Genomic DNA, 16530 nt, shown 5'->3' with positions numbered 1-16530 from the left:
TCTATGTGCGAGTCTATGGGTCTATGTGCGAATCTCTGGGTCTATGTGCGGGTCTCTGGGTCTATGCGCGAGTCTCTGGGTCTCTGTGTGAGTCTCTGTGTCTATGTGCGAGTCTCTGGGTCTCTGTGCGAGTCTCTGGGTCTCTGTGTGAGTCTCTGGGTCTCTGCGCGAGTCTCTGGGTCTATGCGCGAGTCTCCGAGTCTCTAGGTCTATGTGCGAGTCTCTGGGTCTATGTGCGAGTCTCTGGGTCTATGCGCGAGTCTCTGGGTCTCTGCGCGAGTCTCTGGGTCTATGCGCGAGTCTCCGAGTCTCTAGGTCTATGTGCGAGTCTCTGGGTCTATGTGCGAGTCTCTGGGTCTATGCGCGAGTCTCTGGGTCTATGCGCGAGTCTCTGGGTCTCTGTGCGAGTCTCTGGGTCTATGCGCGAGTCTCTGGGTCTCTGTGCGAGTCTCTGGGTCTATGCGCGAGTCTCTGGGTCTATGCGCGAGCCTCTGGGTCTATGTGCGAGTCTCTGGGTCTCTGTGCGAGTCTCTGGGTCTATGTGCGAGTCTCTAGGTCTATGCGGGTCTTTAGTGCGAGTCTGGCTCACAATGTGAATCTGTGGCTCTACCCAAGTCCGTGGCTCTCCGAGGGTCTATGGGTCTCTGTGCGAGTCCACGGAAGTCTATGGACCTCCCAGTTCATGGATCTATGATGGTCTACGTGGGAGTCTAAGGATCCGCGCGAATCTATGGATCCCCCACGTGACTCTATGGGTCTCTGCGCGAGTCGATGGTTTCTAGAGATCTCCGTGTGACTCTATGGGTCTCTGTGCGAGTCCCATGCCTCTCCACGTGCGAGTCCACGCGTGGTGAGGTGGAGACCCCACGCAGAGCGTGCAGCAGAGAGCCGCACCTCGACTCCCAAGACAGCCCCAACACCGCCACTCCACACAGACCCCCACCACTCCACACAGACCTCCACCACTCCACACGGATCCCCACCACCACTCCACACAGACCACCACCACCACCAATCCACAGACCCCCACCACCACCACCACTCCACCACCACCACCACTCCACACAGACCCCCACTCTCTGGGGAGGATTCTTTTCTCACATTTTACTTCATCCAAGTCGCTACACAATTGGGATATAGCCCCTAAAAACCATGTGGTTTCTGCGTGCTGTATAATTATTGCAGAGATGCCACTCGCAGCGAATACAAAACTTTTAATGTTTGATTATATCACGTGCATCGTCATGTACGAATATAATCTATGGATGTGAATGGGAATCTGTGGGGTCGTCACTTCTCGCCAAGACCGTGAGGCTGCCTTTGGTGGGAGGGGAGGGGGAGGAATTGATACAGCAGTGGACCGATCATGGCCCACTGTTAATAACGGCGAGGATGACGTCAAGGCTGCGATTATGACGATGACGTCACGGCAGCGATTATGCCGATGACGTCACGGCCGCGATTTATGACGATGACATCACGGCAGCGATTATGACGATGTCACGGCTGCAATTATGACGATGACGTCACGGCTGCAATTATGACGCTCCCACTGCCACGTTCGCCTTGCAGCAGCAGCACAGGGACAGCTGCCACCAGGGGGGAGGGGGAGGGGAGCCACATCTGGGGGCCAATGAGATGGGAGGCGACGATGACGTAGCACAGCGAGGGAGCCCCGCAGTCAAGTCCCCGTCTCCTGATGTTTGTTGAACGTTGACCGGCGTCGTGCCCACCCCCCCCCCTCCCCACGCTGCATCTACCACGTGGTGAGATTGGCGATGAGGTGTTGTCCATCAGACACAATGTAGTCCCTCAGCCCTGCGCACAGCACCGCCACACACGGACGGGGGAGGGAGTGGGGGTTAGTTGCGTGATCCGGGTCGAGCCAAGAGAAATATTTGGGGGGCCGTGGAGGCCAGGAGATGTTAACTACCTCGCCTGGTAGGCAGGAGGTCGTGAGTTCGATCCCGACCCTGGACTTGCAGGATGGGAGGGGTCTCATTTCGCGCGAGCGAGCGAGCTGGGTTGTGTGTGGGTGAGCGAGATGGCGAGCAACTGGTTGAATGAGTGAATGAGTGGGTGTGGGTGAGCGGGCGAGTGCAGGCGAATGATTAGGTGGGTAGGAGAATGAGGGCACGAGTGAGATTGGTGCTCAGTGAGAACTCGAGAGCGAGAGAGACACCAGGACAGGAGACGGAGGAAGAATCTCATTCTCCGATTGACTCTGGGTTGGTTCTCACCAAAAACACGAACAAAAGCAGCAACAAACCCCCCACAGTAAACAAAGTTCAGCAATCAGCACAACAGCGAAATCCTTGAGGGTGGTGGCTTGGGATGGAAGAGCCTCCCCGTTCACATAGTTGGTAGTGCAGGCAGTCCTGGCGTCTTAGTTTAAACAATTTAACGATTTTACTTTACCAGGTAGAGAGCCCCCACGGAGACATTTCCTGTTTTTCAGAAGCGACCTGCCTATCAAAACTATAGCTCAACCACGTGGCTGATCCTTGTGGAAATGTGTAGCAACAGACAAATCATCTAAACAACGCACGTCGATTCGAAATTATGGAGGAAAAAAAGTCCAGTCTGAACCACGGAGAGGGAGACGCAGAATCTCAAAATCCAGGAGATCGAACCCACGACCTCCTGCGCACCAGGCGAGGGAGATGACATCTCACGGCATCACGGCTCAAACCGCTCGGCTGGAATCGGCTGCCACTGGGGGGTGCCCTCTGGGCTAGAGGCCACACGGCAGCAATGGCGGTGCCACCCCAAACCGGTCACCGCTCCCCTCCCCTCCCCATGCCCCGAGGCGGCCAACGGCTCCTCACCTTTGTCCAGCGGGGTGCTGGGAGCATCCAGCAGCTGCCAGTACTGGTGCAGGGCCGAGTCCGCCACGAGTCCGTTCACCTGCACCAGGTAGGGCCCGAAGCTCGACGGCTTGGTCTTGAAGCTGCGTGTCAGACACCACACACAGACACCATAGAGACAGAGACACCATAGAGACACCACACACAGACACCACACACAGACACCATAGAGACACCACAGAGACACCACACACAGACACCATAGAGACACCATAGAGACACCACACACAGACACCATAGATACACCATAGAGACACCACACACAGACACCACACACAGACACCACACACAGACACCATAGAGACACCACAGAGACACCATAGAGACACTACACACAGACACCATAGAGACACCATAGAGACACCACACACAGACACCATAGAGACACCACACACAGACACCACACACAGACACCATAGAGACACCACACACAGACACCACACACAGACACCATAGAGACACCACACACAGACACCACAGAGACACCACACACAGACACCACACACACACACCATAGAGACACCACACACAGACACCACACACAGACACCATAGAGACACCACACACAGACACCATAGAGACACCACACACAGACAGCATAGAGACACCACTATACACACACACCACTATATACACACACACATCACTATATACACCACACACACACCACTATACACTCACACACACACACACCACTATACACACACACGCCATATACACCACTATATACACACACACCACTATACACACACACCGCTATACACACACACACCACTATACACACACCACTATATACACACACCATACACCACCATACACCACTCTACACACACCACTCTACACACACCACTCTACACACACCACTCTACACACACCACTCTACACACACCACTCTACACACACCACTCTACACACACCACTCTACACACACCACTATACACACACCACTCTACACACACCACTATATACACCACACACACACACCACTATATACACCACACACACACACACACCACTATATACACCACTATATACACCACACACACACACACACCACTATATACACCACACACACACACCACTATATACACCACTATATACACCACACACACACACACACCACTATATACACCACTATATACACCACACACACACACACCACTATATACACCACTATATACACCACACACACACACACACACCACTATATACACCACTATATACACCACACACACACACACACCACTATATACACCACTATATACACCACACACACACACACCACTATATACACCACACACACACACCACTCTACACACACCACTCTACACACACCACTCTACACACACCACTCTACACACACCACTCTACACACACCACTCTACACACACCACTATATACACCACACACACACACCACTCTACACACCACGCTCACCAACCCCGGACACCTCACCACCTCCCCCCCCCCCCGCCCACCCCACTACCTCTCACCACCTCCATCCCCCGTTCCTCTGCCATCCCCTCACCCCCCCCTCCCTCACCACCTCCCCCTCACCCCCCCCTCACCTGAACTGGAGGGCGTTCTGTGCCTGGGCGGCCTCCAGCACGCGCAGGAGGTTGGAGCCGCTGGGCACGGTCACGTGGACACTGTTGTCGAAGGTGTGGCCCAGGCCGTCGGTGGCCTGGTAGGTCACTCCGATGGGCCACGACGAGTTGCCGGCGGGCGGGCTCAGCGTCAGCTCGCTGTGCAGGTCGTGGACGCTGTCTGCAGAGCAAACGGCAGGAGAACAAAATCGATTTCATGCCACCGCAGGTTGACCACCACCACCAACACTCACATGATGCAGCAGGTTGACCATCATCACCAGTCACAAAGTGGTGGTGATTACCACCACCACCACCATGCACATGGTGGTGATTATCACCACCACCACCATTCACATGGTGCAGCAGGTTGACCATCATCACCAGTCACAAGGTGGTGATTATCACCACCACCACCACCAGTCACAAGGTGGTGATTATCACCACCACCACCACCATTCACATGGTGGTGATTATCACCACCACCACCACCATTCACATGGTGGTGATTATCACCACCACCACCACCATTCACATGGTGGTGATTATCACCACCACCACCACCACCATTCACATGGTGGTGATTATCACCACCACCACCACCACCATTCACATGGTGGTGATTATCACCACCACCACCACCACCACCATTCACATGGTGGTGATTATCACCACCACCACCACCACCATTCACATGGTGGTGATTATCACCACCACCACCATTCACATGGTGGTGATTATCACCACCACCACCACCATTCACATGGTGGTGATTATCACCACCACCACCACCATTCACATGGTGGTGATTATCACCACCACCACCACCACCATTCACATGGTGGTGATTATCACCACCACCACCACCATTCACATGGTGGTGATTATCACCACCACCATTCACATGGTGGTGATTATCACCACCACCATTCACATGGTGGTGATTATCACCACCACCACCACCACCATTCACATGGTGGTGATTATCACCACCACCACCACCACCATTCACAAGGTGGTGATTATCACCACCACTACCACCATTCACAAGGTGGTGATTACCATCACCACCATTCACAAGGTGGTGATTATCACCACCACCATTCACAAGGTGGTGATTATCACCACCACTACCACCATTCACAAGGTGGTGATTACCATCACCACCACCACCATTCACAAGGTGGTGATTATCACCACCACCATTCACATGGTGGTGATGATCACCACCACCATTCACATGGTGGTGATGATCACCACCACCATTCACATGGTGGTGATGATCACCACCACCATTCACATGGTGGTGATGATCACCACCAGCATTCACATGGTGTAACAGGTTAACCACCACCACCAATCACAACCCCAAGTGGCAATTGTCCCTGTGCATTGCCTACCATTGACCACAGCCACACACCTCACCACCACCCCCCCATGTGCCACGGAGGCCCCACCCAGGTCCGCTCACCGTCGTCACCCACGCAGGTGATGCGCGGCACGGCCAGGTAGGTGGTGCCCAGCAGCGTGGGCAGCAGCTGGGCCAGGGCCCCAGGGGAGGCGTTGAACTCCCCGGCCACGGCGGCGGCGAAGAGGAAGGTGCGGGAGGCGTTGCCCCCGTCCCAGCCGCTCACGTTCACCCCGCTCCCTTGGGCAGCCTGCAGGGCCTGGTGGGGGTAAGGGGGGGGGGGGTGTTTGATTGCTGTGCCAGGCGAGGTGCAGGAGGAGGAGGTCACGTGACAGACCCTGCAGGTGCCATGGGTTGACCGAGACGATTTGCAGATGCACCACCTGTGCCCCTACCATGTTTTAGACACCCCAGCGCTCCACTCGTTGTTGTGAGCATCGCTCCTCTGTTGTTGCTGGAGGGCGACTGCCCCCAACTGCCCAGTCGCGTCCTCACGAGCCTCCTCCATAGAGGCCGATCTTGACACCGCTGGTATCGATTATCGGCAAGTCCACTCAGCTCCACATTCTTCTGTCAGCCTATGTCGTGCCCGGTTAGCCCCCTCTAACTGGCCAAACAGAAGCTGCTGGGGGCATGTAGTGGATGGGCATGCAGGCTACGTGCCCCAGCCAATGGAGCTTTGCCTGCCGGAGGAGCTCAAATGGGACCGTCCAAACCTTTCAAGGATATGCGAGCGGTTCAGACAACCCAGCCTGGTTAAACCTAGGATGGATCGTAGGCAGGCCAGCCTAAATGTTTATTGCCATTGTAGGGTTCGCGATTAGTGGTGGTCCACGTTTTTCAAGCGAAGGGAGGGCGTAACACTTTTATATGGAAGCCAAAGGCCAGGTAGCTTCCACACAGCGTTACGCAGCAAATGAAAAGAGATTTCCACCCAACTGATTCTGAGCGAGACATCTGCTGTCGAACCAGAGCTGGTCATGACCACACTGCCCAAAATGGCAAAACGACACTCGCTGGACAGTGGCCCCATAACCTATGGAGAGTTGAGCAGGTGGAGTGTTTGATGGCACAAAATACCCAGGCAGGTGCTTATGTATGAATGTTGAACTTCTTTCGCACCGTATGTAGCCGACTGTGCGAATCAGAGGCGCGAGCTTTGGTGCAGCTGAGGAACACTTCAGGTTTACCAGTAGAGCGTCCAACTGCTCCGAGTGAGCAGCAAATCACCAGATCATCAGCAAACATAACATGGTTGACCAATAGGGAGCTATTTTCTCGACCTCACCCGGGCATCGATCAGCCTCCTATTGTATTTGTACCAGATGGAAATTGCTCCAGTACAGCCACACAACGCTTCTCAAACTACGTGGTTCCAAAAAGACGTGAAAAAATGTCGGAGCATGTAGACATCCCCGTCGCACCCAAGGTGAACAAGGAACGGCTTCGACTCCTGGCCATATCGTTTTACCCGGGCCTGCCCACCATCATGAAGGTCCTTAATTGTTGTGAGCAGAGACAGAGTCTCATAAAGCACTTGCAATGAATACTCCAGGGCTCGGGGTTGTTCTATTATTGGCCTTGGCCAGGTCAAGACAGCACAGCCAGAGAAGGCATCCAACGAATCGGCTTTGCCTGCATTCCTCCACTGATATCCATCTGTGGTGGGGGCAAAAGCCACGACCACCATTCCTTGCTTCCCATCGATGGGGAGTAGAGCCCACAGTCTGGGACTGGCAACTTCCCACTCCTCACCGCCACGCTCCCACACCCCCCCCCCCCTTCATTCCGTTGTTCACAAGCACCACCTCGTGGAGGAATGGCAATCCACTGAGACCACAGCCCCCCCCCACCAGCCAGCCAGCCCCCCCCCACCAGCCAGCCAGCCCCCCACCAGCCAGCCAGCCCCCCACCTGTACGGCGAGGGCGGTGCTGTAGATGTTGCCGATGGCTCCGTTTCCCGAGCGCTGCCCCAGCAGCAACGAGGCGAGGCTCTGGGCTGCCGCGGCCACGGTAGTGGCGAGCGTGGGGGGCCGCAGGAGCGGAGTCCCCTTGAGGCACGACAGCGCCACCAGCGCCTGGGATGCCTCGTCTGGGGGGGGGGGGGAGATGTTCGCTGAGCCCCCCACTCCTCGCTCGTCCAGCCCCTCCGTTTTACTCTCAGAAGAGGCAAAGATCACCCCCCCCCCCGCACAGCTTACACACGGTCGTGGGCCAAGTGCCGTTAGCAAGTAGCAGCACCCATCAAGTCCTCCCACTCCGCAGTGGTGATGTTTGTTGGACACCACTGGGAAGTTGGAGTCGCTCGCCGCTCGCTCACCGAGGGAGTGGGGCCCGTCGCCAGACCCCTGGAGCAGGGCCCAGCTCGCGAGCTTCTCCACGGCGTCGGGGTCCACGCTGGCGTTGAGGATGCACAGCGCCTGCGTGGCGAGCGCATACTGGTAGTAGGTGGTGAGCGGCCTCCCAGCCAGCGCTGAGGGGAGAGAGCGCAGATACGGGGGGGGGGGGGGTTCACCACCACCACCACCACCACGACTACCTCCACCACCACCACTACCACCACCACCACCACCACGACTACCTCCACCACCACCACTACCACCACCACTACCACCACTACCTCCACCACCACGACTACCACCACCACTACCACCACTACCTCCACCACCACCGCCACGACTACCACCACCACTACCTTCACCACCACGACTACCACCGCCACGACTACCACCACCACCACAGCTAACTCCACCACCACCACCACGGCTACCTCCAACACCACCGCCACTACTACCAGCACCACCACGGCCACCACCACCACCACCACCACTACCTTCACCACCGACGACGTCACCGCTACATCACCCCCCCCGCCCCCCCCCCCCCCGCGCGTGTCCCCACGTCGCACCAACGCTGCGCCGCTCCTCGTCGAGCCGCTGGTCCAGGATGCCGAGGAGGTCGACGCGGACCCAGCCCAGGCGCATGGCCTCCACGGGCAGGCACGAGGCCCTCAGCGCCAGCACCATCAGCGCCAGCAGCCCCGACGGGACGGCCTCGCCGCGACGGGGCCTCTCGTCCGGGTCGGTCACCTGCCCCGGGCAGCTGTGGGACAAAATCCCATCCCCGCGTTGTTAGAGCGGCGTCTGCTTGGACGACTTCTTCCGCACCGTACGTAGCCAGTCGTGTTACTCGGGAGGTGTGGGGGAAGAAGAAGAACGACGACAACAAGAAGAGAACACGATCTCAAGACGAGAAACAAGAGGAGGTTTTACCCATTCTGGCGATCAAACGGGGGTTGCGGTAAGAAGTTCAAACACCGAATGGAACCTGGGAGCGGCGGTGGCGGTCGCTGCTACGCTGCCCTGCGGACCCGGCTACGTCCCGAGGTTCCGATTCTCGCTCACGGCCACCAACACCGGGCGACGATTCTCCGAACCGATCCTGGCCCTCCCCTAGGTCGACTCGGCCTCAAACGAGTACCCGGGTGGGTCGGCGCGTGTAAAGTCATCGCCACTGGGGAGACAAAGGCGGCCGGGCGCCGTTGCCGGCCACCCACCCCCTCGCGTACCGCCGCGGCATTCATCGGGCGCCGCGATTCACCAATAGCACTTGCCCCAACAGTCCGCCGAGGCTACACGGGGGACCTTTGTCTCTTGGGGGAGGTGGAGGGGTCGGCGGACCTGCGGTCGAGGTGCAGGTCGGCGAGGCGCGTCAGCAGCTGCTTGAGGAAGGAGCGCTCCATGCGCAGGTTGTGCACCGGTGCCAGGCGCAGTGCACACAGCACCGTGGGGTCGACCAGGAAGCTCTCGTCCGAGGGTCGCGTCGAGTTCAGCAGCACCTTGACCACGGCCAGGACCACGGCCGACTCGTTCGCCGGTGCCGCTAGGGGGAGGGGTGGGGGGAGGAGCCAGGAGGAGGTGGGGGGGGGGTCTCAGTGCTCCACCCCCACGGGGGGGGGGTCTCAGTGCCCCACCCCCAAGGGGGGGGGGTCTCAGTGCCCCACCCCTCCCCGTGGAGCAGCATGAACCATCACCACACAGACTGCGGTCATCCTCCCTGCAGCGGCTCGCCGTGGATCAACAAAGGCGGTGGGGGCACCGGCTTCTGTGGCCGTCTGGAACGCTCTTCCTTCTGACAATAGGAAGCCATTGGGAGCCGTGCTACTTTGCAATCATCGCCGAGGTCGACAAACTCGTTTCTTTAGAACCGCTTTGTGCCTTTAGTTTGTTGTGGTCACCCCCACCCCCACCCCCACCCCCCACGAACCGTAAGGTTGGCTACGTACGGTGCGAAATAAGTGAAACACACAGTAGCGTGCACACTGTGTGTGTGTGTCTATATGCGTGTGTGTGTGTGTCTCTATGCATGTGTGTCTATGTGCGTGTCTCTATGCGTATGTGTGTGTCTATGTGTGTGTAGTGGGGAGTGATAGTGTAGTGGTTAGCGCTACGCTGCGCTATGAACCTGGCGACCCGGGTTCGATTCCCGCTCACGACCAACACCAGTGACGATTATCTGAACCGGTCTCGGGCCTCCCCTAGGTCGACTCAGCCTCAAATGAGTACCTGGTGCGGTGTGTAAACATTGCCACTAGGGAGACAAAGGCGGTCGGGCGTGGTGCTGGCCACCCACCCCCTCGTGTACCGTTCCGGCCTTCATAGGTGCTCACTAACAGCACTTGCCCCTACAGTCTGTTAAGGCTATATGGGGGATCTTTGTATCTTTGTTGTCTCTATGCGTATGTGTCTGTGTCTATGTGTGTGTGTGTCTATGTATGTGTGTGTCTATGCGCCTCTATGGGTCTATGTGTGTGTCTCTTTATGTGTGTGTCTCTTTATGTGTCTGTGTGTGTGTCTCTCTATGTGTGTGTGTCTGTGTCTCTGCGTCTCTATGGGTCTCCTGACAAGGGGGCTGTCAAGCGGCCACGACAAATCCTGCAGGAGCGGCACGCGACGACTTTCCGGTGCGGCCGAGCGAGAGTAAAACTTTGTTTTATTTAAAACTCCTCTTAAACATCATTACAGCAGTGCGTGCCGAATGTGGTGGTACCTGCTATCACTACAGTAGTACATGTCGACTCTATAGCAGTGTTTAGCGACTGTATAGCACAAAGTATTCATCTGACAGAGTGGCGTGGCGGGGCCTAGTCCCGTGCAGAGCCTCCGGCCTCGCCTAGATTGTCCAGCCGGCCGAGGTGGCACCTTGGCAGGCTGGGGAGCGACCCCTGACCCCCCCCCCCCCCCCCTCAGCCACAATCTCCCCGGCCGTCTTGCAGTAATATCAAGTGCTAGCATGTAGCGACTGTATATATTAGTAACTGCACGCATCGGGGTGAGGGGGACATCACACAGTGAAGAATTCACTTCAGCGTTTAGTGTATTTTTAACACTAAAGAAAATGTCCCCCTCACTCCCACCGTGCGACTTGGCATGGTCATGCACGCGTCATCAATAAATACATACAATGGAAGCGCACAAAAATCGCACTAAATCGCTAATTAAACTAATTTAAAGTTGACGGATGTGAAAAAGGAATAGCGCTTGCTGACCGTGGGGCTTACGGCGTGGTACCTGGCTATTTTATTTTTTCACATAAACCCCACGGTTGGAGAGCCAAGCGCGCGACCACACACAAACCCACGCACAATTTTGGACTTTTATAAATATATGTCGTGGAGTAGGAAGGTGCTTAGTGCAAACAGGGTGATGGCAGGGAACTAAAGTCAGTACGGGTTATGTCGGGTCAGCCAGGAGGTGCGGTGGCTGGGACGGAGAGGTTACGTTAGGCCAATTAAGCCAGGAGGCCGGAGGCGGCTGTGATTGGCTGGTGTTGTTGCTGGGGCCGAAGTGGCGCCGAGATGTCTGGCCGGGAAGCAGGTGTGGTAGACGCGGAGCGTCGTTGGGACGCGGCTTAATTAATGAGAGCGAGGACGCAGTGATAGGGGGGAGGGGAGTTGGCGTTAGCAGTGGAGCAGGGAGTCGGAGTTTGGAGAGCTTGGAGATGGAGGTTGTTGAAGTTGGGGAGCTTGGAGTGAACAGCGGGGAATTGAGAGTTGGAGTCGGGGGCTGGACGAGGCAGGACGTGGAACCAGAGTTCGGAGACAGAGTTTGGAGCGGAGCTGAACAAGAGAAGCAGCCAGCAGTGGAGAGAGCGTAGCGACAGCGGAGCTGAACAGAGACGAAGCAGTTAGCAGTGGAGAGAGCGTAGTGACGGTGATAGCGGAGAGCGGAGACAGAGAAGTTAGCGGTGGAGTAAGCGAAGTAATCGTGGGGGAGTGGAGAGACAAAGGTGGCGAGCGAGCTGTGGTGACATGGATGCTGTAAAATATTGAGGACATGCTGAGAGTTGTAAATAAAGCGGTGTTCGGAGAAAGACAGAAGTTGTCCGAGTGAAATCGAACACTACATATATATAGAAGATAAACTCCTCCAGGTGCGGGAAAAGCATGGAAGAGTATGGAAAACCGGTCACACCGGCTGGATGAGATGAACAAAATCACTCCGTGTTCACCTCCACCACCACCACCACCGTGTTCATCTCCACCACCACCACCACCGTGTTCATCTCCACCACCACCACGCCGTGTTCATCTCCACCACCACCACCACCCCGTGTTCACCCCCCCCCTACCGGCGACGGAGCTGTGCAGGAGGACGGCGACTGCCACCAGCAGCAGCGCCAGGGCGTGGCCAGGGCGAGCCATGACGAGCGAGCAGCCTCCTGTCACTGCAGACACCACACAGAGACACGGCACAGACAGAGACACCACACAGACACCACACAGAGACACGGCACAGACAGAGACACCACACAGACACCACACAGACACCGAGAGAGAGTCACTCACTGCAGACACCACACAGAGACACGGCACAGACAGAGACACCGTGAGAGACACCACACAGACACCGAGAGAGAGTCACTCACTGCAGACACCACACAGAGACACGGCACAGACAGAGACACCGAAAGAGAGACACTCGCACAGACACCACACAGAGACACGGCACAGACAGAGACACCGAGAGACACTCGCACAGACACCACACAGAGACACGGCACAGACAGAGACACCGTGAGAGACACCACACAGACACCGAGAGAGAGTCACTCACTGCAGACACCACACAGAGACACGGCACAGACAGAGACACCGAAAGAGAGACACTCGCACAGACACCACACAGAGACACGGCACAGACAGAGACACCGAGAGACACTCGCACAGACACCACACAGAGACACGGCACAGACAGAGACACCGAGAGAGACACCACACAGAGACACGGCACAGACAGAGACACCGAGAGAGAGAGTCACTCGCACAGACACCACACAGAGACACGGCACAGACAGAGACACCGAGAGAGAGACACTCGCACAGACACGGCACAGACAGAGACACCGAGAGAGATTCACTCACGACCATTACACGACCACACGAGGTATTCTTGCAGTTTGAGTTTAGATTTCGACCCAGGAGAGGACCCTGTTCGGATATTCGCCACTGAACGCGCGAGGCGTTCACCTCCGATAAATTAATAATTCACGTGCCCCTCTCTCAGGGTAATCATCACATCTAGGGCCCATCCACTGCTGGATGGAGATCACTGTGCTGGTGATGATGATGTCTCTAGCCTGCGCGTGCCCTCCAATCCACGTGTTCCCAATTTAATTCGTCTCCTATTTAAACGAAACGTCGAAATTTAAACTCTACTCGGATATTCTTAGCTCTTTCGGTAAAGTCACGTTGTTTCCCTTGCACGTGAATTTACCGAAAGAGCTAAGAATATGAATTACTGCAGTCACGAAAGCTTTAAATCAAAATCTACTCTGATATTTTATTATTCACGTGGTGGGGATTATTTATAGCAGCAGACAACAACCTGAACCCTGCATCACAGACTCAACTAGAGCGACTTTATTATCCACCTGGTGGGTATTATTGAGAGCGGCAGACAACAACCTGAACCCTGCATCACAGACTCAACTAGAGCGACTTTATTATCCACCTGGTGGGGATTATTTATAGCAGCAGACAACAACCTGAACCCTGCATCACAGACTCAACTAGAGCGACTTCATTATCCACCTGGTGGGGATTATTGAGAGCGCCAGACAACCTGAACCCTGCATCACAGACTCAACTAGAGCGACTTCATTATCCACCTGGTGGGGATTATTGAGAGCGGCAGACAACAACCTGAACCCTGCATCACAGACTCAACTAGAGCGACTTTATTATCCACCTGGTGGGGATTATTTATAGCAGCAGACAACAACCTGAACCCTGCATCACAGACTCAACTAGAGCGACTTTATTATCCACCTGGTGGGTATTATTTATAGCAGCAGACAACAACCTGAACCCTACATCAAAGACTCAACTAGAGCGACTTTATTATCCACCTGGTGGGGATTATTGAGAGCGCCAGACACCAACCTGAACCCACGATTCTCAACGTGGAGGAGAGAAACGAGAGGAGCAGGAACCTCGCAGACAAACCCAGGCGGACCGTGGGTAGCGAGAGCGACACAGACTGCGGGTTCAAGTCGCCTTGGTTCGCAGGTCACCCCGGAACCAGAACAACTCGAACCTGCGATCCGTCCCAGTATCGCCTTACCGCCGTTGCTGCGCGCATCATCACATCACTAACGTAGCAGCAGCAGCAGCGTCATTAAACTCACCCAGAGTCAGCGGCGGCGACAGCGGCGCCGGTAAATAGCCAGAGGCAGTAGCAGTAGAGTGAACCTGTCTGTAGAGAGAGAGACTAACAGTAGAGTGAACCTGTCTGTAGAGAGAGACTAACAGTAGAGTGAACCTGTCTGTAGAGAGAGACTAACAGTAGAGTGAACCTGTCTGTAGAGAGAGACTAACAGTAGAGTGAACCTGTCTGTAGAGAGAGACTAACAGTAGAGTGAACCTGTCTGTAGAGAGAGACTAACAGTAGAGTGAACCTGTCTGTAGAGAGAGACTAACAGTAGAGTGAACCTGTCTGTAGAGAGAGACTAACAGTAGAGTGAACCTGTCTGTAGAGAGAGACTAACAGTAGAGTGAACCTGTCTGTAGAGAGAGACTAACAGTAGAGTGAACCTGTCTGTAGAGAGAGACTAACAGTAGAGTGAACCTGTCTGTAGAGAGAGACTAACAGTAGAGTGAACCTGTCTGTAGAGAGAGACTAACAGTAGAGTGAACCTGTCTGTAGAGAGAGACTAACAGTAGAGTGAACCTGTCTGTAGAGAGAGACTAACAGTAGAGTGAACCTGTCTGTAGAGAGAGACTAACAGTAGAGTGAACCTGTCTGCTGTGTAACGAGGCTGTCTGCTCCCCGCTATTTGAGCGCTCCCAGGGGGGGCGGCTCCGGCACGCCCACAATGAGCGCTGCCGTGGGCCCAGCAACACCTGCGGGGGTGGGGTGGGGGTGGGGGGAGTGGGGGGGTGGGGGTGGGGGTGGGAGTGGGGGGGATAGAGGTGGGGGGGTGGGGGATAGAGGTGGGGGGGGGGTTGGAGAGTGGGAGTGGGGGGAGTGGGAGGGGGAGTGGGGTGAGTGGGGGGTGGGGATGGGGGGTAGAGGTGGGGGGTGGGGGGTAGAGGTGGGGGGGATAGAGGTGGGGGGGGATAGAGGTGGGGTGGGTAGAGGTGGGGGGGGATAGAGGTGGGGGGGGTAGAGGTCGGGGGGGATAGAGGTGGGGGGATAGAGGTGGGGGGGATAGAGGTGGGGGGATAGAGGTGGGGGGGATAGAGGTGGGGGGATAGAGGTGGGGGGTGTGCAGTGATTCTCGCGCTGCGCTACGAACCCGAGTTTTGATTCCCGCTCACGGCCACCAACCCACCACAGTGATGGAGATTATCTGAGACCAACTCAGCCTCCCCTCGGTCGTAGGCGTGTTCTGTGTGTACACGTGTTGTGTGTACACGTGTTGTGTGTACACGTGTTCTGTGTGTGTGTGTACACGTGTTGTGTGTACACGTGTTGTGTGTACACGTGTTGTCTGTGTGTGTGTACACGTGTTGTGTGTACACGTGTTGTCTGTGTGTGTGTACACGTGTTGTCTGTGTGTGTGTGTGTACATGTTGTCTGTGTGTGTACACGTGTTGTCTGTGTGTGTACACGTGTTGTCTGTGTGTACACGTGTTGTTTGTGTGTGTGTACACGTGTTCTGTGTGTGTACACGTGTTCTGTGTGTGTACACGTGTTCTCTGTGTGTGTACACGTGTTGTCTGTGTGTGTACACGTGTTCTGTGTGTACACGTGTTGTCTGTGTGTACACGTGTTGTTTGTGTGTGTGTACACGTGTTCTGTGTGTGTACACGTGTTGTCTGTGTGTGTACACGTGTTCTCTGTGTGTGTGTGTACACGTGTTCTCTGTGTGTGTACACGTGTTGTGTGTATGTATGTACACGTGTTCTCTCTGTGTGTGTACACGTGTCCCGCTCACGGCCAACACCAGTGACGATTATCTGAACCGGGTCCTCGGCTTGCCCTAGGTCGACTCAGCCTCAACTGAGTAGTAACGTTGTGCCGTGCGCAGTAAACATCGCTAGCACTGGGGAGACAAAGGCGGGCAGGAGGGCGTGGTGCTGGCCACCCACCCCCTCGTGTTGCCGTGACGGCCTTCAGAGATGCTGCGACTCGCGAACAGCACTTGCCCCAAAAGTCTGTCAAGG

General features: G+C 55.8%; 1 protein-coding gene across 1 annotated transcript; it reads right to left on the bottom strand.

Annotated features, from left to right (window-relative positions):
- Positions 1 to 1199: 1199 nt before the first annotated feature.
- Positions 1200 to 15751, bottom strand: LOC116957537 (cobalamin binding intrinsic factor-like). The gene is made up of 10 exons (XM_076056498.1): positions 15660 to 15751; positions 12492 to 12587; positions 9542 to 9743; positions 8770 to 8963; positions 8182 to 8334; positions 7775 to 7953; positions 5925 to 6120; positions 4436 to 4634; positions 2829 to 2950; positions 1200 to 1818 (listed from the first exon to the last, which is right to left on the bottom strand). Exons 2-10 carry the CDS (start codon positions 12562 to 12564, stop codon positions 1757 to 1759), a joined length of 1380 nt encoding a protein of 459 aa, XP_075912613.1. The 5' UTR covers positions 12565 to 12587; positions 15660 to 15751; the 3' UTR covers positions 1200 to 1756.
- Positions 15752 to 16530: the final 779 nt, after the last annotated feature.

The sequence above is a fragment of the Petromyzon marinus genome, chromosome 76 (assembly GCF_048934315.1).
Source record: "Petromyzon marinus isolate PM22_M1 ecotype Great Lakes invasive population chromosome 76, UKy_Petmar_22M1.pri1.0, whole genome shotgun sequence".
NCBI classification, from domain to species: domain Eukaryota; kingdom Metazoa; phylum Chordata; class Hyperoartia; order Petromyzontiformes; family Petromyzontidae; genus Petromyzon; species Petromyzon marinus.
The sequence above is the reverse complement of the archived record's forward strand: the minus strand, read 5'-3'. Positions and strand labels throughout refer to the sequence as shown.